The sequence below is a fragment of the Zonotrichia albicollis genome, chromosome 26, assembly GCF_047830755.1.
Source record: "Zonotrichia albicollis isolate bZonAlb1 chromosome 26, bZonAlb1.hap1, whole genome shotgun sequence".
Lineage (NCBI taxonomy): Eukaryota > Metazoa > Chordata > Aves > Passeriformes > Passerellidae > Zonotrichia > Zonotrichia albicollis.
In genome coordinates this window covers 930205-953464 of record NC_133844.1, presented here as the reverse complement: position 1 = coordinate 953464, position 23260 = coordinate 930205, and the positions used below count along the sequence as shown (strand labels likewise).

The 23260-nt window shown below is 54.3% G+C and overlaps 1 protein-coding gene across 1 annotated transcript; it reads right to left on the bottom strand.

Annotated features, from left to right (window-relative positions):
* Nucleotides 1-14882: 14882 nt before the first annotated feature.
* LOC141731836 (olfactory receptor 14A16-like) lies at nucleotides 14883-15833 on the bottom strand. Its single transcript, XM_074558894.1, has one exon. It carries the CDS (start codon nucleotides 15813-15815, stop codon nucleotides 14883-14885), a length of 933 nt encoding a protein of 310 aa, XP_074414995.1. The 5' UTR covers nucleotides 15816-15833.
* Between the last annotated feature and the right edge of the window lie 7427 nt (nucleotides 15834-23260).

The following is a 23260-nucleotide window of genomic DNA, read 5'->3' as shown; positions in this document are numbered from 1 at the left end:
CCATGAGTCCCCTTTTTCCCACATGACACAAGTCTCCATCGCCTTCCACACATTGTCTTATTCCTCACAGGCCCCGCCCTGCTCCCCCCTCCCACTCAGAGGAAGGAGATGTTGTGTACACCCACGTTGTGATCACCAAACATGCACAGCGTGAGTACTGTGGATTGGGGGGACAGTGACAGTGGTGTCACCCCTTCCCCTTTGGTCCCCCCAACCATTCTGTCCTGCAGGGCCCTCAGGCATCACCGACCACCAGTAACCCTGGGTGGCCTTCGTGGAGCTGCGGGGACCCCAAGGGCGACCAAGAAATCCCAGTGACATCAATGAGGTTGTGCTGTGACACTGGAGGCAACCGGGATGCACTGGGTGTCCCCACCCATGGGCACCCACTCGTGTGTGTGCTCCCACTAAAAACTGCCGCTCCCTGTGGAGGCACAAAGATCCCAAAGGGCTGAGAGAAGAACAATTTCCTGCAACAGCAACGAGAGAGAATAAAACCAAAAGCTACAGCAACAAGGATCAGATTCCAAATTTTCACAAAAAGATCAATTTCCTGGGGAAGTCCCCAAAAGGAACAAACCCTGGACACTCTCCCCTGCACAATTCCTCCACCAGAGGAACCTGCAACTTGCAACTTCCTTGCTCTGATGGCCAAAGTGGCCTTCAGGAGGCTCTGGATTCTCTTGTGCCCTGTCCCAAATTCCTCCTCTGCCCTGTTGCCCCCACGAGCATGTAACAAATGCCCTGTGGGGGTTCCAGAGTCTCCCCCTTCTTCAGAGCAGGTCAGGATTCAGCAATGGCAAAGGGTGGGATGTCAGAGACAAGAAAATTTTGATGTCTGGGGACATTGTGGAACATCTGTGTGTGGCAGGGATGGGTCAGACTTTGCTTTTGGCGAGACTGGGCCCCGTCTGTCTACCAAACTGTCAGCCGTGGCACACTGGAGACAGTGTGAGGCTCTGCCAAAGCCAGCTCCTGAGTGGCTGGGTGACCAGAAGTGCCAGCTGGGGAGAGGGCCCTTGTTAGCCAAACTGGCTTAAAAGGTAGAGCATGAGGTTGCCAAGTCCCTGACCCTGTCTTTCTTGGGATGTCTGTCTCATCCCAGGAGCTGGCAACTCATTTAAATGAGAAATGTCTCCCAAGGAAAGTGGGATCTGTCCTGGAATGAAAAGAAGACCCATGCTAAAACTTTTATTAAATTAAAAAATGATGGGGCTTCCAGGCCAAAGTGTAGAAAAAGGAGTAACAGCTCTTTACTAGGAAATTTATAAACTAGAACAGAACAAACAACACAAACCCAGAACTTTCCCTCCTGCTCAGCACTGTTGGTTTTTGTGGCAGTTATAACCGCGGCCAGCAGGAGGCGCTGCAGGGAGCACTGCCGGCCAGCAGGGGGCACTGCAGGGAGCACTCCCGGTCAGCAGGGGGCGCCCCGGTCCAGCTCCATCCCCTCAGGGGCCATGGCGGCCAAGGACGGGAGGGAGGAGGAGAAATCGCTCCTTTTGCAAACTCACGGCCACCAATCGGTCCCGGCACCACCACCGGCAGCGGGCAGAAGCCACCAAGGCAGCGGGTTGGATCCCAGTGCCCACTGGCAGCTTAGCAGTGTCCCAGGGCCAGGCACACACCCTGCACAACACCCGCGACCACTCTCCATGATCTCAAATGGAAGGAAGGCAGCGCCTGACCCAGGCAGGTCTCGGGTACACAGCAGCACCTCTGTTGGCTTTAAACCACAATTCCTGCAAACCCTTATCCTTTCACTCAGGTGAGGAAGGCAAGGATGGAGCAGCTTTGGGGACACCTGGAATCCAGACAGGGCTCTCCCCACAGCCCCACCACAGCTGTCGCCAGAGCCACAGATCGATATTTCCACACTCCACACTTTTCCCTCTCTTCTGGCAGCCATGGCCAGAACCCAAACATTCTTTCCAGGCCATTCCCAAGGGCTGCATGGTTGAGACAGGAGGAAGGAGGGACCCCATCAAGTTTTTGAGCAGAGTGGTGGGATTTGCCAGGTTTTTGCTGCTATCTCAGACACTTGCTACAAGGGAGAAAATGATAAATTGCTACATTTCCAGACTGGCTCCCTCTCAGCTGCCCCTGCAGGGGCAGTTTCCAGCCAGCCCTGCTCTGAAAACTATCAGACATCCTTGCAGAGCCACTGCTTGGGCACACTTTTGGTTTTGTGCTTCTTTCATGGCTGAGCAAACCACAGGCAGGCTTTTTCCCTTCCCAGAATTCTCACTTCTGCAGCAGCTCCATACACCCAGAGCCCCTTGGAATCTGTCTGGGGTGACCCCCAGGCCACAGGCACCTTGTGCAGACTGTGCTTGGCCCTTGGTCACTCAAAATTCTCAGGAATCCAGGGAAGAAGCTGTGAACCACGGGTCCACCCAGGAACTGCCTATACCTGGGACCTCCATTTCACCTTGAAATCTAATCATGGGACCCCCATTCCTTATGTCTCCCCCTCTCTGGAACCCCTGTCCTAGTACTGACATTCCCTAGTACTGACATTGTCCAGGACCCTCATTCCCAAGGAACCCTCTCCTGTCCATTCCACCTCCTGAAATCCCCCTTCCCCCAGGACCTTGATTCTCCCACGACCCCCTTTCCTACAGAAGCCCTCATTCCCCCAGCATCCCCATCCCATGACACCAAATCCCTGGAGCCCACGTTCCGCTGGACTCCCATCCGTGAATTCCCAGCCCTGCGCACCCCCATTCCCATTACACCCCCAACCCTGGTGATTCCTCATCTTCAGGACCCCCATTCCCAGGGACCCCATCCCTGGAACACCCCATTCCCTTGGACAGCCAGCCCTGGCTCCCAAAACCTTCTGAGACCCTCACTTCTGGGAACCCCATGTCCCACTATGTCCCATCCAGCCTTGTCCCCACCCTGCCCACAGCCTGTGCCCAGCTTGTGGCCGCCCTGCCCCCACCAGGTGCCACCTATGCATGAGGATGAGACCTCACCTTGCTTCCTTCCCCTTTGGCCAAAGAGCCACCACCCAGGGGACAGCCACCCCCGGCAGCGTGTGACAGCCAGTGCACATGGCTGGGGACACCGGGATGGCCAGGAAGGTGGTGCTGCTCCTGTGGGGTGAGTGCCCTGGGCACGGGCCTGACACCCTGGGGATGGGCACTGGTGAGGCAGAGAGTGGTGGGGAGAGGGCAGAGGGGGGCTGCAGGGTCCCGTGAGGTCCTGAAAGGCTGCAGAGGCAGAGCATGAGGTGACCAGGGCTGTGGGGACAGGAGAGGGGGGACAATAATGGGGGACAGGGATTTGGGGAACTATCATGGGACTGTTGGGGGTGACCACTGCAACCACTGTTGAGTCTCCATTTCCGGGTGTCCCATGTGTCCCCATGTTCTAACTGAGCAAGGGTCAGTCGGTGTGTCTCTGTCCCCAAGAGGTACTTGCCACACTATGACAGTTTATGGACTGCCCCCACACCCAGTCCCTCCCTGCCAATGTCCTGTGATGCCACCCTCACCCAGCCCTGTCCCTTCTCCCTTCCAGCCCAGACCCTCGGCCTCACTGGTGAGTCCTCGGGGGATGCCATGGCCCCACCCTGCTGTCCCCAGCCCCACACTGACCCTGCCAGCCTGGTGTCCCCTGTCACCCACAGGTGCCCAGACCACCCAACTCCTGGTGGAGCCCCGCTGGAGGCCGGCAGTGCTGTGGGACCAGGTGACACTGACCTGCCAGGGCTCGGGCACTGCCCATGCCACCACCTGGTACAAGGGCGGGCAGCGCTGGGGGCAGCAGGGACCGGACCACTTCACTCTCACCAAGAGTGGCACCTACACGTGTGACAGACCCAGCACTGAGCACAGCCCCTCTGTGACATTTTCAAAAGGTGAGAGGGGTTTGGTTGTTTCCAGCCTCGCACCTGCGGGAACCCCAAGGTCTCTGGGTGTGCTCTGCTCCATGAGTCACCTCCTGGTGTGACCAGAGCCCATCCCCTGCACACAGGGAGATCCCAGAGCATCTCAGAGTGGAGGGACACCAGTTCTAGATTCAGGGAACCCTGCTGCACTGGATGTGTTCCAATTCGAGGGTCCTTGAGAAAATTGAATGCCCCAGGTGTCCTAAGACTCCCATGTTCCACAGCCCGACTGGTGCTGCAGGTGCCAGTGCAGGAGCTGCTGGAGGGGGACATGGTGACACTGCGCTGCCGGCGCTGGGAGAACATGTCGGTCACTGGGGTGCGATTCTACCATGGGGACAAGGAGGTGGAGAGGTCCCTCAATGGGACCGAGCTGTTCCTGTCCCCTCTGCAGCTGAACCACAGTGGCTGCTACAGCTGCAGGGGCCAGGTGGACTCCAAGGTGGCACCGTGGGCGCTCTCGGCTTCAGTGACAGTGACAGTGCATGGTGAGCACCCCACATCTGCCATCCTGACACCCTCACAGCCCCTCTGCTGACTCTGCCGGGCTCCTCAGGTGGCGGCAGAGCACATTTGGATTTCCTGCTCTTCCTGGGCCACTGCTGGTTCTGACACAGCCGCTGCAGGGGAGGAGGAGGAGAGCAGAGGCACAGCCCTGAGGACTCTGCAGCTGCAGCTGGAGTACAGAGATAGCCAGGGCTGGGAGCTGTGCCTTGGGAGGGCAAAATGGGACTAAATTGGAGCTGTTTGGGCCAAAGCCCCTGTTCTGCTCCAGACGCTGCAGACCCTTCAGGAGGTGTTGCAATTATTGTTGGTATTCCTGAAGGTCCGCTGTGTTCCTAAAGCATCCCTGTGCACAAACACACGGCTCTGCTGCCTCTCCCAGGGATTTTGGGATTCTGTGACTGAGGCGGGAGCCAGCTGGAGCAGGCGGCTCATGGGAGAAGCACCTGGCCATGCAGGTGGAGCAGGAGTTCCAGGAAATCCGCAGGGTGCTCAGGTGAGGCCCATGGGGGCTGGGCCATGTTGGGACACCACTTGCCATTCTTGCTTCCCCCAGATTTTGAGACAGAGCAGCGACACCCATCAGGCTCCCAAACCCCTCAGGGCTCAGGCGCAGCCTCAAAGGACGTCCCAGCACAGGCCTTGGGGATGATTCAGATACTCCCGGGCTCGTTCCCGACAAAGGGCAGAGCTCCGGGAGCGGTCAGCACATCCCGAAGGAGCTGCCTGGGGCTGCTGGAGCCCGAATGCTGCGGGCAAGGACAGCCTGAGGGAGCCGGGCGCCGCTCAGCCGGCGCTGCCCCAGGAACGTCTCATCCTGCAGGAGTTCGGCAGCCTCTGCCGGTGCTGTCGGGGGGCGCGGCCGGAGGGGCCTGGGGGCAGCGGCTGGGAAGGGCCGGGGTGGAAGGACCGGGACCCCACTGGGGAGCCCCGAGCGTGGAGGGAGCGAAACGGCGGAGGGGAGACCCCGGGACAGGGGGAGCAGGGACCCTGCGGTGGCGTCTGCGGAAAGGAGGGACTGCAATGGTGGACCTGGAGCACCGGGAAGGGCCCAGCTGCCATCACGCTGCGAGTGCCGGGACGGTCACGGGGTGTCTGAACCGACTGTGGCAGCGTGTCCGAAGCCACTGTCGCGATGTGTCGGGACCGAGCATTGCCAGGGTAAGGCCCCCACAGCTCCGGGAAGTGGAAGGGTACCCTGGAAAGGGCAGGGCAGGGCAGGGGAGGGGCAGAGCCCTGTCTATTCCCTGTGCCCTGTGCAGATGAGGAGGGCAGGGATGGAGCAGCTCTGGGGACACCTGGAATCCAAACAGGGTCACTCCCCACAGCCTGACCACGGCCATAGGGCAGAGCCACTGCTCAATATTTCCATACATTTCCCTCTTGTCTGGCAGCTGAGCCAGAACACAAACGTTCTTTCCATGAGGTTCCAAAGGGCTGCTGGTTTTTTTCAAGAAGGAGGACCCAGTCAGGTTGTTGAGCAGAGTGTTGTGGCATTTGCAGTAGTTATGGGGCTGTCTCAGTCCCTTGGAGACAGGGATTAAATGATCAATTGCTGCATTTCTGGACTAGTTCCCTCACAGCTGTGCCTTCAGGGGGGAGTTTCCAGCAAGCCCTGATCTGAAAACCATCAAAAGCCCTCACAGAGTCACTGCTTGGGCTCCCTTTGGGGTTTGTGCTTCTTGCAGGGCTGAGCTAACCACAGCCAGGCCTTTTTCCACCACAGAATTCGCACCTCTGCAGCAGCGTTAAAGCTGCCAGAATCAAAGCCAAGGGGGCAATGGGGACACTCAGGTGCTGGCTGCCACCTGGGGCTGGCCAGAGCAGGGCTGGGCAATGGCTATCCCTGTGCAGTGGGGCTGGGCCATGGCTGGGCACCACCCTTGGATGGCCACTGGCTTCAAGGAGCAGGACTTTGGGAGCTCCTTCCTGCCCAGGGCTCCATTCCGCAGTTGCTCTTGCAGGCTCAGATCCTGCAGGGGAGGAGAAAGAATGAAGAAATCTGGACCCCTCCGGAGCTGCCATGCCCAAGCACAGGACCCGCTTGTCCAGCATGAGTCCCCCCTGGGACGGGATCCCCACAGGACAGGAGCCCCCTGGATGTGCCCCCCCAGGACAGACCCCTCCTCCCCCATCTGACACTCAGCACAAACGGCCTCTTCCTTCTTCTGCAGGCGGGAGAAAGTGAAAATGTTGAGGGGCACAGCCAGACACTCCCATCCCCCACAGCCTCCCCAGCCCTCCCTGCAGACCCGTCACCCCTGCTTGCCCCACCCTGGGATTCCTGCAGCCCATTCCCTGCTCAGTTCATTCCCAGAATCATCAAGGAACAAACTGGGGCATTGTGAAATTGAGGGATCAAAGGGAGAAAATGGAAATGAAGAGTGGAAAAAGACCCTGGGAGCTGGGGGCAGACGGACTCAGAGCACCTCGGAGTTTCCCTGGGGTTACTCCCAGGCCATCAGGGGGGTCACTTTGGGAGCTGTGCTGGGCTGTGGGTCACCCCAAAATCTGAGGCACTCAGGGAAGGGGCTCCAACCCATGGACCCACCAAGACCCTTCTCATCCCTGGCATCCCCATTCCCCTGAGAACCCAACCATGGGACCCCCATTCCTTCGGTCCCCCTGTCCCAGGGACCCCCAACCCAGTACTCACATTCCCCAGGATCTCCATGGCCCAGCATCCCATTCCCAAGGAACCCTCTCCCATTCATTCAATCCCCTGAAGTCCCCCTTCCCCCAGAACCTTGATTCTCCCAGGACCCCTCATGCCCACGGGATGCCCCATTCCATTGGTACCCTCATCCCTAGGACAACCATCGTCTGACCCCAAATCCCTGGAGCCCTCATTGTTCTGGGACTCCCATCCCTAAGTTCCCCCAGCCCTGGGGACCCTCATTCCCAGGGCACCTCCATCCCTGGTGACTCCCATCCCTGAGTTCCCCCAGCCCTGGGGACCCCCATTCCCATGGCACCTCCATCCCTGGTGACTCCCGCTCCTAAGAACCCCCATTCTTAGGGACCCCATTCCTGGGGCTCCCCATTCTCCTGGAACCCACCCCTGGCTCTCCAAACACCCTGTGCCCCTCACTCCTGCTAAGCCCATGTCCCACCTTCTGCCACTCTGCCTTGTCCCCACCCTGTCCCCACCCTGCCCACAGCCTGTCCCCAGCTTGTGGCCACCCTGCCCCCACCAGGTGCCACCTACACATGAGGATGAGACCTGACCTTGCTTCCTTCCCCTTTGGCCAAAGAGCCACCAGCCAGGGGACAGCCATCCCAAGCAGCGAGTGACAGCCAGTGCACATGGCTGGGGACACCGGGATGGCTGGGAAGGTGGCGCTGCTCCTGTGGGGTGAGTGCCCCATGCATGGGACTGACACCCTGAGGATTGACCCCAGTGAGACAGAGACCAGTGGGGAGGGGGCATAGGGGGATTGTGGGGTTCCCTGAGGTCCCCAGTGCCAGGAGGGCATGGAGTCCATTGTGACCAGAGTTGTGGGGTGGCTGTGGGGACAGGAACAGGGGATCTGGGATGTGGGGACAGAAACAGGGGGATGGAGATGTGGGGACGAGGATGTGGCAAAAGGAACCTTGGGGCTGGGGCAGCTGTGGGGACAGGGACAGGGAATCAGGCATGCAGAAACAGGGACAAGGGCCACATACCATGTGGATGGGCCATGGGGACAGGTGCCATTGAAATGGGATCATGGGCATAACGCCATGGGGATATGGCCTTGATGACAGGTGCTGTAAGGCTGGTAGATGTGACCTGTGTAAACAATAGTGTGTCCACAGTGTCTCCATTTCCTGTGTCAGCCCATGGTGACCAAGATGACTATGCACAAGATGTCCGTGCCACACCAGTGTTCCCATGGGGACAGTTTGGGGACAGAAACCTCACCTCGTCCCTCGGGTGGTGCTGTCCCAGCAGTGAGACCTCCTCCCACCCCTGTCCTTTCTCCCTTCCAGCCCAGACCCTCGGCCTCACTGGTGAGTCCTCAGGGGATGCCATGGCCCCATCCTGCTGTCCCCAGCCTCACGCTGGCCCTGGCAGGCTGGTGTCCCCTGTCACCCACAGGTGCCCAGACCACCCAGCTCCTGGTGGAGCCCCCCTGGAGACTGGCGGTGCTGTGGGACCGGGTGACACTGACCTGCCATGGCTCGGGGACCTCTGGTGCCACCACCTGGTACAAGAACGGGCAGCCTTGGTGGCAGGAGGGACATGACAACTTCACTGTCAGTGAAAGTGGCACCTACACATGTGACAGACCCGGCACAGGGCTCAGCCCCCTCATGAGAGTCTTAAATGGTGAGGGGGGTTTGGGTGTCTCCAGCCTGGCACCGTGGGTACCCCGATGGCTCTGGGTGGGCTCCACTCCATGGGTCACCTCCTGTGTGACCAGAGCCTGTCCCCTGCTCTGGGGACATCCCAGAGTATCCCAGTGTGGGGGATCCCTGTGCTGGAATTGGGGATCCCTGGTGCGCTGGGTGAGACCCAATGGGGGAATCCCCATCAAAAGGGGATATTCCGGTGTTACAGGACCCCTCTCTCGCACAGCCTGCTTGGTGCTGCAGGTGCTGGCGCAGGAGATGCTAGAGAGGGACACAGTGACACTGCGCAGCTGGTGCTGGGAAAACGTCGTTCACTGCAGTGCAATTTTACCATGGGGACAAAGAGGTGGGGAAGTCCCTCACTGGGACTGAGCTGTCCCTGTCCCCTATGCAGCTGCACCACAGTGGCCGCTACCGCTGCGGGGGCTGGATGAGCTCTAACGTGTCATCATGGGTGCTCTCAGCACCAGTGACAGTGACAGTGCACGGTGAGCACCTCTAAGACTGGAACTCCAATCTCCTGACACCCACAAAGCCACTTCCCAGTGCACTCAGAGCCACAGTCCTCCTCTCCTCTCCTCTCCTCTCCTCTCCTCTCCTCTCCTCTCCTCTCCTCTCCTCTCCTCTCCTCTCCTCTCCTCTCCTCTCCTCTCCTCTCCTCTCCTCTCCTCTCCTCTCCTCTCCTCTCCTCTCCTCTCCTCTCCTCTCCTCTCCTCTCCTCTCCTCTCCTCTCCTCTCCTCTCCTCTCCTCTCCTCTCCTCTCCTCTCCTCTCCTCTCCTCTCCTCTCCTCTCCTCTCCTCTCCTCTCCTCTCCTCTCCTCTCCTCTCCTCTCCTCTCCTCTCCTCTCCTCTCCTCTCCTCTCCTCTCCTCTCTCCCTGAGCCCTTCTCAGTGCCGGTGCTGGAGGATCCCCCAAAGCCCACAGTCGGGTCCCCCCTGACTCTCAGCTTCCTCAGCACCCCCAGCCCCCTGTGGCCCCGAGCCCTCCTCCTGCACGTGTTCTACCAGGACAGGCAGGTGGTGGGGGGCCTGCAGGGGTCCCCGCAGCTGCTGGTGTCTGCCGTGGGGGTCTCCCAGTAGGGGAATTACAGCTGCCAGGTGCACTCTGAGGTGGGGCTGTGCGGAAGAGCAGCGCCCGGCTCCGCATCTCAGTGTGCTGTGAGTGCGGGGATGGCACGGGGAGCTCACAGAGACCCCCTGGGTCCCCTGCCTGGGTACATCTATGTCCCTCTGACACCTTTATTGTGTCCCTTTGCCTCCACCCTCAGTTCCCTCACCCCTCTGTGGTGTGACCCTATCCACAAACTCCCTCATGACACACATCCCCCTCGTCCCTATTCCCGCACACCGGTGTTGGAGAATTTTGCTCAGACATGGCTTGAAGGAAAAAAGGCCATGAAAATATACAGCTGATGGAAAAGTAAAAGGCAGCTGTGAGGAGCAAATTCTCAAAGCCTGTTTCTGGCAACAACAAAGTTCTCAGGCACGTTTCCGTAAACAACGAAGTTCTCAGGCTGTTTTTTCATAACAGGTAAATATCTTGTCCTTGGATAAGTTTTGGGAAAGCAAAAGTGACAAACATGGAGGCACACGGGGACACCGGGGTGTTCATAACCTTGGGGTTCAGAGTGACCCTGGTGTGTCCCCTCTGTCCCCAGCAGTGGCTGTGAATGTCGGCAGGACCCTCCTGTTCCTGCTCCTGCTCCTGGCTGTCATCAGGGGCTGTCACTGGTGGCACCGCAGGGGTGGGTGACAATGGGGGGGATGGGAGTCCTAGAGTGAGGGGGAGCTCCCAGAGTGGAGGCAGATAGCAGCAGCACCCAGGACCCCTGAGCTGGGGGACACTGAGCCTGCAGTGACCTCGCCTAGGGGTCCTTGGGGATTTGGGGGCAATTTGGAGAGTCTTTGTCTGGCTCCAGGGCCTTTTCTGGGTGGGCTTTGAGGAACATTGGGGTGGCACTTGGAGCTCCTGGAGACTTTGGAGAGCTGCTAGAGGGCTGTTCTGGGATGTTGGAGGATCTTTTTAGGTCCTGGCACTGTTTGGGTGTCCCCCTCTCTGCCATGCTTGGGGTTCTGGGGGCTCAGAGGGTTGGGGGCACCAGGGGGACTGAGGGCAATGCAGTGATGCAGAAGTTCGGGGAGGTTCAGGGGTGATCAGAGTGTCCTGGGGGAAGCAGGGGTCCATTGGAATTTGGGGCTGCAGAGGGGATATGGGGATCCCGTGGGTGGTTGGAGCTGCTGAAGTCCAAGGAAAGTTCTGGCATCCTGAGGTCCTCAGAATTGGTCACCCCCTCCCCTTTTCCTTGCAGCTGCCAGGAAGCTCCAGGACAGGTGAGTGGGAGGCTCTTGCTGGGACTCCCCTTTCCCCTTCCCCAGACACTACCCAGACCCCCCCCCCCCATCCCCACAGGATCCCCTGGGAGGAAGGGGCAGTGCTGGACCCCCCACATTGTGGGCACCGAATGGGCAGACGGTGAGTACAGAGGGTGACAGTGACACGTCACCCTCAGGTGTCACCCCCACCCAAGTCCCCACAACCAGGGTCTCTTACAGGGCCCCCATGGGTGTCCCCCAGCCCTGCCCCACCTCGGGACCCAAAAATGACCAATACAGAGCTGTCAGGACCCAACGAGGGACAGCGGGACCCCTGTGACTACAATGACATGCGGTGACACTGGGGGCATTGGGGGTCCCTGCCTGAGGGCACCCACCATCTGTGCCTCCAAGCTCCCATGGGTGCTCACCGTGTCTGTGGGGTGGCCACGAGTGGGGGTCCCATGTGGGGCTGCTCAGAGCTCCCCGTTCCAGTGCTCCCAGTGCTCCCAGTACCCACAATGGCTCCCCATTCCCTTCCCCAGAGCCAGGAGGCACAGGACCCTTGTCCCTCTTATTGGACCCAAAATACAGCTCTTTGAATTAACTGGGAGAAATGTTTTTTGTTTGTCCAGCTCTGTCAATTCAGCTTGGGGAGGAGCCAGGTCCCTGTCAGGTTAAGGAGCAGATTGTTGTTGCTTTCTTTCCAGTAGACCTGGGGCTCTCTCAGTACCCTGGGGACAGGGACAAATTGATAAATTGCTGCATTTCCGGTCTGGTTCCCTCCCAGCTGCCCCTGCAGGGTGGGTTTCCAGCCAGGCCTGCTCTGAAAACAATCAAAGGCTTTTACAGACTCACTGCTTGTGTCACTGTGGCTTTTGTGCTTCTTGCAGGGCTGAGAAAATCACAAGAAGAACAAAACCCAAGATAACTGGGTTAGGAGGTGGTAAAGGAATGACAGCTGGGAGAGGAGGAGGAATTGGGTCCACAGCAAGAGGAATTAGAGGAAGGATTTGAGGTACTGTAAGGGTAGGAGGAGGTAAGTGGTCAAGGGGGTTCCAGTTTTTGTTAGCCTTCCCAGCCTTTTCTTCTTTTACTTTACTAGCTTGCTTTCCCTCTTTTAATTTATAGACTCTTATATTTTCCTACTCTGAGGTGTACTTTAGCCAGCAGGTGACGTTCTGTATGTGATGGGCCTTTTACAGGAACGTGGGGCAAAACAGAAGGTGCATCACCTTTGAACAGAGAGGCAGGTAACTCAAGAAATGTTTAAGGATGTTTTCAGGTCATGCAGAAAGAAAATTAGAGAGGTCAAAGCTTAAGGCTAAACCAGGCCAATTCTGTGAAGGATATAAAAAAAGTTTCTATAAATATATTACTGGCAAAAGGAGGTACAAAGACAATCTCTATTCATTATTGGGGGAGATATGGAAATATGAGGGAAAGGCGGAGGTATTTAACCCCTTATGAGCCTCAGTTTTCCAGAATGAGTCAAGTTGTCCTCAGGACAAGTGTTCTCCTGAGCTGGTAGATGGGCACAGGGAGCAGAACAGCCACCTGTAATCCAGGAGGAAGCAGCTGGGGACATGCTGAGCCACTCAGATGCTCACAGGTGTCTCTGGGAGCAGATGGGATCCATCCCAGAGGGGTGAGGGAGCTGTGGATGAGCTCCCCAAGCTGCTCTCCATCATTTACCATCAGTCCTGGCTCAGCAGGGAGGTCCCAGAGGACTGGAGGTGCCAGTGTGAGCCCATCCCCAAGCAAGGCTGGAAGGAGGATCTGGGGAACTCCAGGCCTGTCAGCCTGAGCTGGGTGCCCGGCAAGGTTATGGAACAGATCACCTTGAGTGCCATCCCAGGGCACCCACGGGATGGCCGAGGGATCAGAGCCAGCCAGCATGGATTTCAATGTATGCACTGATGATCTGCATGAGGGGACTGAGTCCAGCATCAGTAAATTTGCAGATGACACCAAGCTGGGTGTAAGTGTGGATCTGCTGGAGGGTAGGAGGGCTCTGCAGAGGGCCCTGGACAGGCTGGATCCAGGGCCCAAATCCAACAAGAGGTGACGCTGAAAAACACCAAGTGCCGGGTCCTGCACTTTGCCCACAATAACCCCTGCAGCTCTACAGGCTGGGGACAGAGGGGCTGGAGAGCAGCCAGGCAGAAAGGGACCTGCAGGGACTGATGGACAGCAGACTGGACATGAGCCAGCAGTGTGCCCAGGTGGCCAAGAAGCCCAAAGGCTCCTGGCCTGGATCAGGAATGGTGTGGCCAGCAGGAGCAGGGCAGTGATTCTTCCCCTGCACTCAGCACTCCCCTGGCCACACCTCGAGTACTGTGTCCAGTTCTGGGCCCCCAATTTAGGAAGGACATGGAGGGGCTGAAGCGTGTCCAGAGAAGGGCAGCAAGGCTGGGGAGGGGTCTGGAGCACAAGTCCTGTGAGGAGCAGCTGAGGGAGCTGGGGTTGTTTATTGTGGAGAAGAGGAAGCTCAGGGGAGACAAGGTGGTGTCAGGGCACAGGTTGGACTTGATGATCTCCAAAGTCTTTTCCAACCTTCCTGATTCTGGAATTGCTGAAACCACCCTTGGAGCAGTTTGCACTATGAGGCCTGGGCCTCCTCTTCAGAAGGAGGGAACAGGGCTGGGCAATAGGAAGAAATTTGGACCAGGAAAGAGTAAAGGAAGCAAAAGTGAAGCAAAGGAAATGCTCAGGGCAGTTCGGGGGTGGCTGCCAGGCAGCCCTGGCTCTGAGCAATAGCGTCTGCAGTAACACAGGAAATTCCCAGCTGATGGGAACAAACTTTCTGGCTGAGTGCAGAGGCCAGGACAAAGCTGAGTGGTTTGCCTGGTGTCCCCCAGCCCTTGCTGGCCCCAGGGGCTGATGGCATTTGTGCTCCCTCAGGTTCATGTCCCCACACCAACAGCATGGGGATGCTCCTGCCTGCTCTGTGCAATGCAAACGGGCTGCTGAGCCAGTGCTGCCGTGTCTGTGCCTGCAAGGATGGGGCACCTGTGTCAGCTGGGGGAGAGGCCAGGGCTGCAGAGGGGGGATGTTGTTGGCAGCTCCATGAGGACACTCTGAGACGCTGCCCTGGGCTGTCCAGCGCACTGGGGATGGATCAGCCCCTGCTCTGCTGTTCCTTCCCATCTGCCCCAGGGCCCTTGCAGAGCCCCAGCCATGCTGTTTGCCCCCAGCCTGCCCACGGCCAGCCTGGGGCTGCTCACGGGGCTTTTCTGTGCTGAGCATTGGCCTGCATGTGTTCTTGAGAGAGCCTGGGCAAGGAACCTGGAGTCCCCCGGCCCTGGCCTGAGTCATCAGCGCTGCCCCAGCAGTGCCCATGGCCTGTCCCTGCTGCAGCCCCAGCACTGCCACCCCCAGAGCTGTGCCCGGCCCCGAGAGCACTCAGGCCCTGCAGCAACACCAGGGCCACCAGGGCAGCGGGGCAGGGCCACGGCAGCAGCACTGGCAACACCAAGTGCTGCTGCTGCTGGGCACAGCTGCTGGGCCAGCACTGATCTGCCCCCAGCTCTGCACACAGACATTGCTGCAGCAGCTCCAGAAAAGGCAACAAAAGGGCATCTCTGCAGAAAACTCTGCTGGGAAATTCTTCAGTTTTTTCAAAGCCACAGAGAGCACAGCCCCTCATTGAAACAGTCTGTGGCCACAGGGAAGATGGAGAGAAAAAAAATGAGAAATGGCACGAAAAATGACATTTTTTGTTGACAAAATTCAAAAATTAAAACAGAGGAAAAGAAATTCCAAACTGAAAGAAACAAGAAGTTTCAAAGATTATTGTTACTACGAGTGACTTGCAGAAACTGGCCAGCATTTTAATGTTTCTGAAAGTACCCAGTCATCAGTTTCCTCACTGCAGCCTTCAGCTCCTGATTCCTCAGGCTGTAGATGAGGGGGTTCAGGGCTGGAGCCACCACCGAGTACAGAACTGACAGGGCCAAATCCAGAGATGGGGAGGAGATGGAGGAAGGTTTCAGGTGAGCAATTGCTGCAGTGCTGAAGAACAGGGAGAGAACGACCAGGTGAGGGAGGCAGGTGGAAAAGGCTTTGTGCCGTCCATGCTCAGAGGGGATCCTCAGCACAGCCCTGAAGATCTGCACATAGGAGAAAACAATGAACACAAAACAACTAAATGATAAACAGGCACTAACAACAATGAGCCCCAGTTCCCTGAAATAGGATTTGGCACAGGAAAGCTTGAGGATCTGTGGGATTTCACAGAAGAACTGGCCCAGGACATTGCCCTGGCACAGGGGCAAGGAAAATGTATTGGCTGTGTGCAGCAGAGAATAGACAAAGCCACTGGCCCAGGCAGCTGCTGCCATGTGGGCACAAGCTCTGCTGCCCAGGAGGGTCCCGTAGTGCAGGGGTTTGCAGATGGACACGTAGCGGTCATAGCACATGATGGTCAGGAGGGAAAACTCTGCTGAGATGAAGAACATAAAGAAAAAGAGTTGTGTGGCACATCCTGAGTAGGAGATGTTCCTGGTGTCCCAGAGGGAATTGTGCATGGCTTTTGGGACAGTGGTGCAGAGGGAGCCCAGGTCGCTGAGGGCCAGGTTGAGCAGGAAGAAGAACATGGGCGTGTGCAGGTGGTGGCCGCAGGCTACGGCGCTGATGATGAGGCCGTTGCCCAGGAGGGCAGCCAGGGAGATGCCCAGCAAGAGGCAGAAGTGCAGGAGCTGCAGCTGCCGCGTGTCTGCCAATGCCAGCAGGAGGAAGTGCTTTATGAAGCTGCTGTTGGACATTTCTTCTGTCTTGGCATGGGGACCTGCAGAAAAAGTAATCATGGAATAGTTGGGTTTGGAGAGGACTTGAAATATCCCAGCACAGCTTGGGGGCACTTTCTCCCCACTGCCTGCCCATCCCTGGGGGCTCAGCTCTGCCCTGTAGACCCCTCCCAGCTCAGGCACTGCTCAGGGGCAGCTCTGTCTCTGCAGGTTCTGATAGGAATGTCAGAGCAACCCTGAGGAGGCTGGAAAAGCAACACTGATGCTGCCTCTAAGGGGCCCGGTGCTGATTTCTGTCACTGCCTGATTTGTTTAGATCAGAGATTTTTTTTTTTTATTTGCTTCAAGCTGAACTGAAATGAGTATTTATGGTCAATATCCCATTCAGGTAACCCAAAACAATAGATTAAAAGGCAGAACTTTGCCTTTCCTGCAGCCCCTGCCTTGCTCTGCTCCCTGTATAATCTACTGACTATGTTCTGCTGTTTAACGCCACGCTGCGAGCAGTCCTGAACAAAGCAGCATCCTTACCACACCATGAGAATACTTCCAAGCCTTACCAGCTGTCTCGTCCCACCCACATCTTGTCCCCCAGTGCTGGGAGCAGCTGCCAGGGCTGGCTGAGAGCTGTCCCTGGCAGGCAGCAGAGTCCCTGCCCCAGCACAGCTCCCTGGGCTGCAGGACCCTGCTCTGCAGGACAGCCCTGGGCTCCCCTGGCTGCTCTGCAAAAGAGACAATCAGAGAATGTACTCACACGGTCTGTAGGCATTGGGATGTTCCAGCTTTAGGAGATGGCTCCAGGAGCTGCAGTTGCATTGTCCTGCAGCCAGAGGTTCCTGTGCCAAGGGCTGGCAGTGATTCTGCCCCAGGCACTTCTCAGCACCTTCCCTGCCCTGACTGATTGAAGCTCTCTGTGCCTCTGTGCTGTTCCCGGGGTGGCTGCAGGCAGTGCCCCAGCCCTGCTGGGCTGGCAGAAGAGCTGCTCATCAAGAGAAATGTGCTTTTGAAGCTCTTCTTGGTTACCAGGAGCTGTCTCTGTGCCAGGAGCCCAGCCCAGCTCAGCAGCACAGACACAGCACAAGGACTTTAATGAGCCTCTGGGGCTTTGTGCTCAGGCCCTGAACATCAGTCCCTGAGAGGGAGCTGAAGAAACCCCTCTAGAACTCCAAGTCAGAATCCAACTCCAAACTTTCTTGGACTTTTAATGGGTCCCACTGAGGAACACCACTGAGAAAGTGTCCCCAGGCCCCAAGCAGAGCAGAGAACTGGAGGCAGTGATGACAGGTGGGGACAAAGAGGAGCCAAGTCTTGGTGCCCTGGGCCACAGCAGGGTCTGTGCCACCAAGGGCTGTGAGGAGACCCCTTGTTCTGAGGCCCTGGGGCCTCCTGGCACAGCCCCAGCCAGGCTGGGCGCTGTCAGCCCCTTGGCCTGCCCTCAACATCCCCCTCTAGCCCACATCCCAGTGGCCTCAAGGATCTGCTGGAAGGAGTCCCTGGGGAGCCTTGCTCAGGAATGGCCCTGGGGTCTCCCTAATGCTCCCAGGGACTGCAGGTTTTTCAAAGGACTTTGACTTTGGCCTTGGAGTCTCTGAGAGGTTTGGGCAATCATGGCCTGAAATTATCTGCTTTAATGAGTCCTTTGAGAGCTTTTGTCAGTAACAATACTCAGTGGGCTCATTAATGCTTCAAGGTACTTCAGTTATTTTGAGGTACTTGGTGTTTCACTTTTCATACAAACTCTATGAGAAATTTGTGCAATCATGGCCCCAATTATCTACTTTAATGAGTCCCCTGATAGCTCTGTACTGACACTCAGTGGGGCACATTAATACTTTGAGATACTCAAGATTTTTAATGTACTTTGGATTTTCCTTTCCACACTGAGTCTCTGAGAGCATTTAGTGCCATCCTGGCCTCCAATTCTTTCCTCCAAGCAGTCCAGGAGTAGCCTGTGTTGGGAATGACCTCAGTGGGACCCATTTATGCCTCGAGACACTTTGGGTGTTTCTTCTGACTTTGACTCCTGGAAACATTTGTGCAGCCTCTTCTCAGGCCCTGAGGTTGCAGGGCTCAGCTCCAAATGCACCACAGGGCTCGGATCAAGCAAGTCCTGACAAACTATGGTTCTGCCTTGATTTCCATCTGCTCTTGTGGAGTTCATCAGAAATGTTTCTGTAGTGGTTTTGGTTCACCATTTTGAGATTTCTCAAAATCAGTTTCATTTCAGTGTTGGCTAATTACTAGTGCACTCACTAGAATACCCTTACTCATTTCCTGCTGCAAGACAGGATTAGGAGAAAGGAAAAGCAGGCTCAAAGCTTTAAAAGGGTATAAATTAGAGCTTATAAGTAGTAATTAAAGAATGAGAAATAAGAATCAGAACAAAACTTTCAGCCTTCTCTCAGTGCCTGAGGGTCCTGGACTCAGCCCTAAATCTACTTTGTGGCTCAATAAAATACAGAAAGCCCTCATGGTCTCCTTCTTCCTTCAGTTCGCCAGGGCTTGTGCAGCTGATTGGAGTCAGTTTGGAGTTCCATTAATAATGATTTCAAAGTGCACCTCATGACTTGCTTTCTTTAATCAAGTGAGTATTTTTAATTTTCAGTTTAAAGAAGAGCTGATAGAAGCATTTCTCAGATGATCCTAATGCTGAATGTCTCCTTAGGAGGTCTGGGCACAGAGAAGAATGAGCCCCTTGAGGGCTGACCCTGTTTGGACAAGCTGCTCCTCACCCCCAGCCTCACCATGTCTGACATGGCCCACCTGGCACTGACATCCCTGTGCCCTCCAGCAGATCCATGTCCCCTGAGCTGTGCAGCTCCATGTCCCAGCCCAGTGCACCATGTCCCACCTGCTCTCCTCAGGGCTCTACCTGCACACAGGCTCAGGAGAAGTTTTCCTTTTGGGAAGGATGGAATGAAAAAGCCTGAGCAGGTTTCCTGAACAACAAACCCCACTCAGGAACCACCTGCTCAGTCCGGGCTGCCTAGAATGGTGTCACCTTTCCCCAAGGGACAGTGTGAGCAGAAATGATCTCTGGAAGCAGAATTCTCTGAGTCTTGCAGATGAATTTTCTGTCCTTGTCCTTTCCCTGGATCTCTGTTGCAGATGGAAGCTGCTGGTACCATCCTCACCTTTAACCTCTCTCTTGAATGCAAACAGATGTTCCCAGCTGTGTTAAGCAGAATTTGCTAAATGTTTCTATAAAAATTTTGTCTTCCTCATGAAGTAAAGGGGCCATTTTGGCACTGAGAGGGTGACGTAGAAGCAAGGACTCAATTGTGACCCTGGGGTCCCATGGAACCAAGGGGCCATGGTGACACAGCAGGGCCAGGTGGATCCAGTGGTCCATTGTGACACTGTCGATCCAAGGAGACTATGGAGACACCTCCAGAACCTCATGGAACCAAGGAGTCCATGGTGACCCAGCAGGGCTGCATGGAGCAAATGGTCCATGGTGACGCTGCCCATCCAAGGAGTCCATTTGGCCACTGTGGAAGCTCATGGAGGGAGGGAGGCCATTGTGACACTGAAGAACTTCATGACACCAAATATCCATGGTGACACGGCAGCAGGGCATCATGGGAACCAAGGAACCGCTGCTGGCAGTAGGAAAACACATGGAACCAGGGGCCCTTGTGGCACTGCATAACCAACAGAGCTGCTGGACCTTGTCCCCTGGCCCTGCACAGCTCCTTGGGAGGCACAGCAGGAGCAGCACCCTGGGAGCCTCGGGAATGCCCCTCAGGGATCAACGGCACACACTCCCAGGGGCTGGAATTCCAGTTCTCAGCCAGGAAAAGATGTTCCTGCCCTGGAAGGCAGAGCTGTCAAGAAGGAGCCAAAAGCCAAGTGGAACAAGATCAAACAGTGACATTTCACTGCCAGCCTTCATAACTTCACACATGTTACATGTTGTAGGTCATGGATTGGGAATTAAATCAGGGCAAGGTGTTTGGTGGGAGCGGCCCTAGGACAAGAGCAGAGAGGGACTGACAAAGGAAGGAGACCAGGACATCCATTGATCATCACAGGCCCCATTTTATTGATCAGTACGGAGGGTTAAACACAGTTCATAATGAACTTCATGCATATTGCAAAAGTTGAGCTCAGGATTGGTTAGTTACATATCAGCAGCTACACCTACTTCTGCATTCCTATGGTTCTACTTTTGATACTTTCTACATATTCTTAGGAGATATTCAGGAATAATCTCTACTCCCTATCCTCATGTTGCAGCAAGGTCACTGATTGCTAATTGCTGACATCTCCTTTCAGCTTGCTGACTGCTGACTTCCTTCTCTCAGCTTAACCAGCGGCATTATGTCAGTATGGCCATTCTCAGCTAACCAACTATTAATAAAGCTCTCCACATTTCCCCCGTTTTCTTCTTGAGCAAGGAGATTAGTTTGCCAGGTTTTCGCTATTGTACGGCTGACCATGTTTTGAATACAATTAAAGATACAAGGCATAATAAGCAAAAACAGTAAAATTACACCCAGCAGTCCTATAGCATAGATCACAAGGTTCCTAAGCCATGGCCCAAGTCCTAAGCTTTTAAGCCATTCATCAATTCCTAAACCTTCTTCTTCCTTGAGATTGTGAAGTCCCTGTTGCAGTTCTTTTATCTTAGTGTGAATGGACACCGAATGATCAGACAGATTCATGCAACACATTCCTTCAAACTCTTCACATCCATGTCCTTGTGCTAGGAGCAAAAACTCTACGGCAGCTCTATTTTGCAAAACAGCATGGTTAATACTCTGCACATCTGCGGTTAGCATGTCTAGAATTTGTGATGTCTTGTTCAGCTCATCCTTTGCCCAGCACCCTAATTGCTTTGCTAAATTCATAGCCTTATTTTCAGATCCTCCCGGCAAGATAGTTGAAACAACCACCTGTTTGAATGTACCCCAAAACTGTGGATCTCCTATCGAGCTGCAGTCTAAGTCATGTATGCTACGTCTCTTTCTGTTTGAATTTTGACTCAGCTGCATTAGCAAGGACACATTAGGGTGAAACAATGACAATTTTCCCAAATAACAGGGTCCACCCTGTGGTCTAGCTGGTATACCATTCCACGCCCTGTCTCCACAAATTAAAAATATTCCTGTGGGTAATCTCATTGGTGCCGTGATTTTTGTGCTGTTACATTTACTGTAATGCTGCGGAGAGATTCCACTCACATTCAGGAATGAATCTAGGGTGGCCCATGCTTCTTTCGGTCGGTTTGAAAATTCGAAGCTAAACCATCCACCAGCTGTAGTGTTCGACAAACTGTCGTTTGTACTGCCAAAAAGATCCAATTCCTCAGGAGGAGAATGCAAAGAGGTATTGAGTGATTGGATCAGTAAACATTGACGATAGCCATCACTCTGACCTGCAGTATATCCTTGTTGCCCTGGCAATTTGATGTTTGACATGTTAGGCATACATAAGGTTTGATTTTTTATCAAACTGCAAAATTCTCCAGGAGACCAAACCGGAAGTCCCACCAGGCATGTTCGAAATGGGTTAGTGACTCCTCCAAGACTAAGTGATGATTGGTTAATTTGGTTAGCAAGTGTTACCCATAAATTTTCTCTTGGCTGACTAAAACGTGTTATTCCTACTGCTTCACTTATTACAGCATTGAGCAATATAACAAGAACAAACCTCATTTTTCCTTCTGCTTGCTTTGTTTTTCCTTTCTCCGCTGTCTTTTCCCTGGTTTGTTAGATTGTCTATTGTAAGGCTGAATCAATTTTTGAATACACTGATCTAATTCTAAATCAGCATCTTTGATTACAGGTATAGCGTGAGATAAGTTTGAAGGCAAATCAGCTTTACAGCGAGCTGCTATGATGCGTGAGGCTTTAGTAATTTCAAATATTTTAAGTATTTCCTGCAACTTCCACCTAAGATATGCTATAATTGCTTGTTCAGCACTCTCAAAAAGCTGTAATCCTGTCCGTCCTGGCAGGCCAGTACTTTGTTCAAGAGCTCTAACCCAGATAAAATTTCGAATCCACTTTCCAAAACAAGGTAAACACCATAAATATCCTATTGACCTTTGTGAATACCAATAAACCTGATTACAATCTGCACAATGCAAAGCTACCCATGCATAGCACTTATCATTATCCCTTTTGCAAACATAACAAGGAAGTGAATGTAAGTAAGGACCAGTATAAAAATCTGTCTCTTCAATCCAATGCAACCAATTCAATGGTGGTGATTGCAAAGCCTCTTTAGCCTTTTTGCTATATGAGGCTAATAGCTCAAGGTCTTTCTTTAACACAAGACGTATTTTATTTTGCAATCGTAGTTTTTGTTCGTTATCTTCCTCAACAACTATATCCTCCCCAGGGTCCCACAACTGTAAAAGTGTCCTAATCATAGAAAATTAATTAACAATCACCAATAGCCTTATTTACACGAGGTCGTTCCCTTTTTTGCCTTCCTTTTCTTATCTATCTTTAATCTTGCTGCTCCTATTGTTGCTGGTCCTGCTACTTGCAAACTCAATTTCTGCAACTCTTCAATGCAGTAGTCTAGTACCCTTTCAGGATTTCCCTTGAAGGGCCCTAAAACTGAGCGCTGTGTTAAAGGTACTACTTTCCTACACCTTTCAGAGACTATGCATGATTTACTTTGAACCTTAATTCTCTTCACGACACATTGTACTTCCCATCGATAATAAGCAAGAATTTTCTGTTCAGGAGACTCATAAAGACTTAGAGCTATATACGCATTTTGCCCTATTTGTCTCCTTAATTCATTTTGCCAACTTTCACTCCCCCGGTGCTCATATTCACAAGTGTGACACCACAAATCCCACAATAATGATTGTTCTAACCAAAAAGTTCTATCACAACCCCCACAACGTAGGGCTATCCAGGCAGCACAATGTGGATCGTGACAGTCAAGGCAATGTTCCTTTGCTGGATTTGTTAAACGAAAAGTTGATAATGAGTCAATAAAACCAATCAGCTCCTGTATTGTTCGACAGTAGTGTGTCAGTGCTCTGTCCACCGCTTTCGAGTATCCCTTCAGCTGTAGCAGTAGCGGTTGTAGGACCAGAAGCAGTTTCTTCCCCAGTCGCTCCCTGTCCTCCTCCGTGAGGCGGTCCACTAAAGGCTGCATCAAAAGCAGGTTTAGTCCACTTAGCAGGCACCCACAGAGGCCCTGTAGGTGAGGAAACACAAAGATACCCTCGACCCCAATATAATACTTTTGCAGGTTTTTCCCATAATCCTGTACTGGGGTTCTTATACTTAACCCAGACCTCTGTTTCCTTAGTATTTTCCTGACCTGACCTTGGATGATGTTTAATTGCAGGAGGGGTATCATCTTCCCCAAAAATACATAAATTATTAATTACATACAACACCTTAGTCAAACATGCTTGTGGATCTCTCAAATCTTGATGTTTTTCAATATATTGCTTAAGAGTAGCGTTTGCTCTTTCCACTATTGCCTGT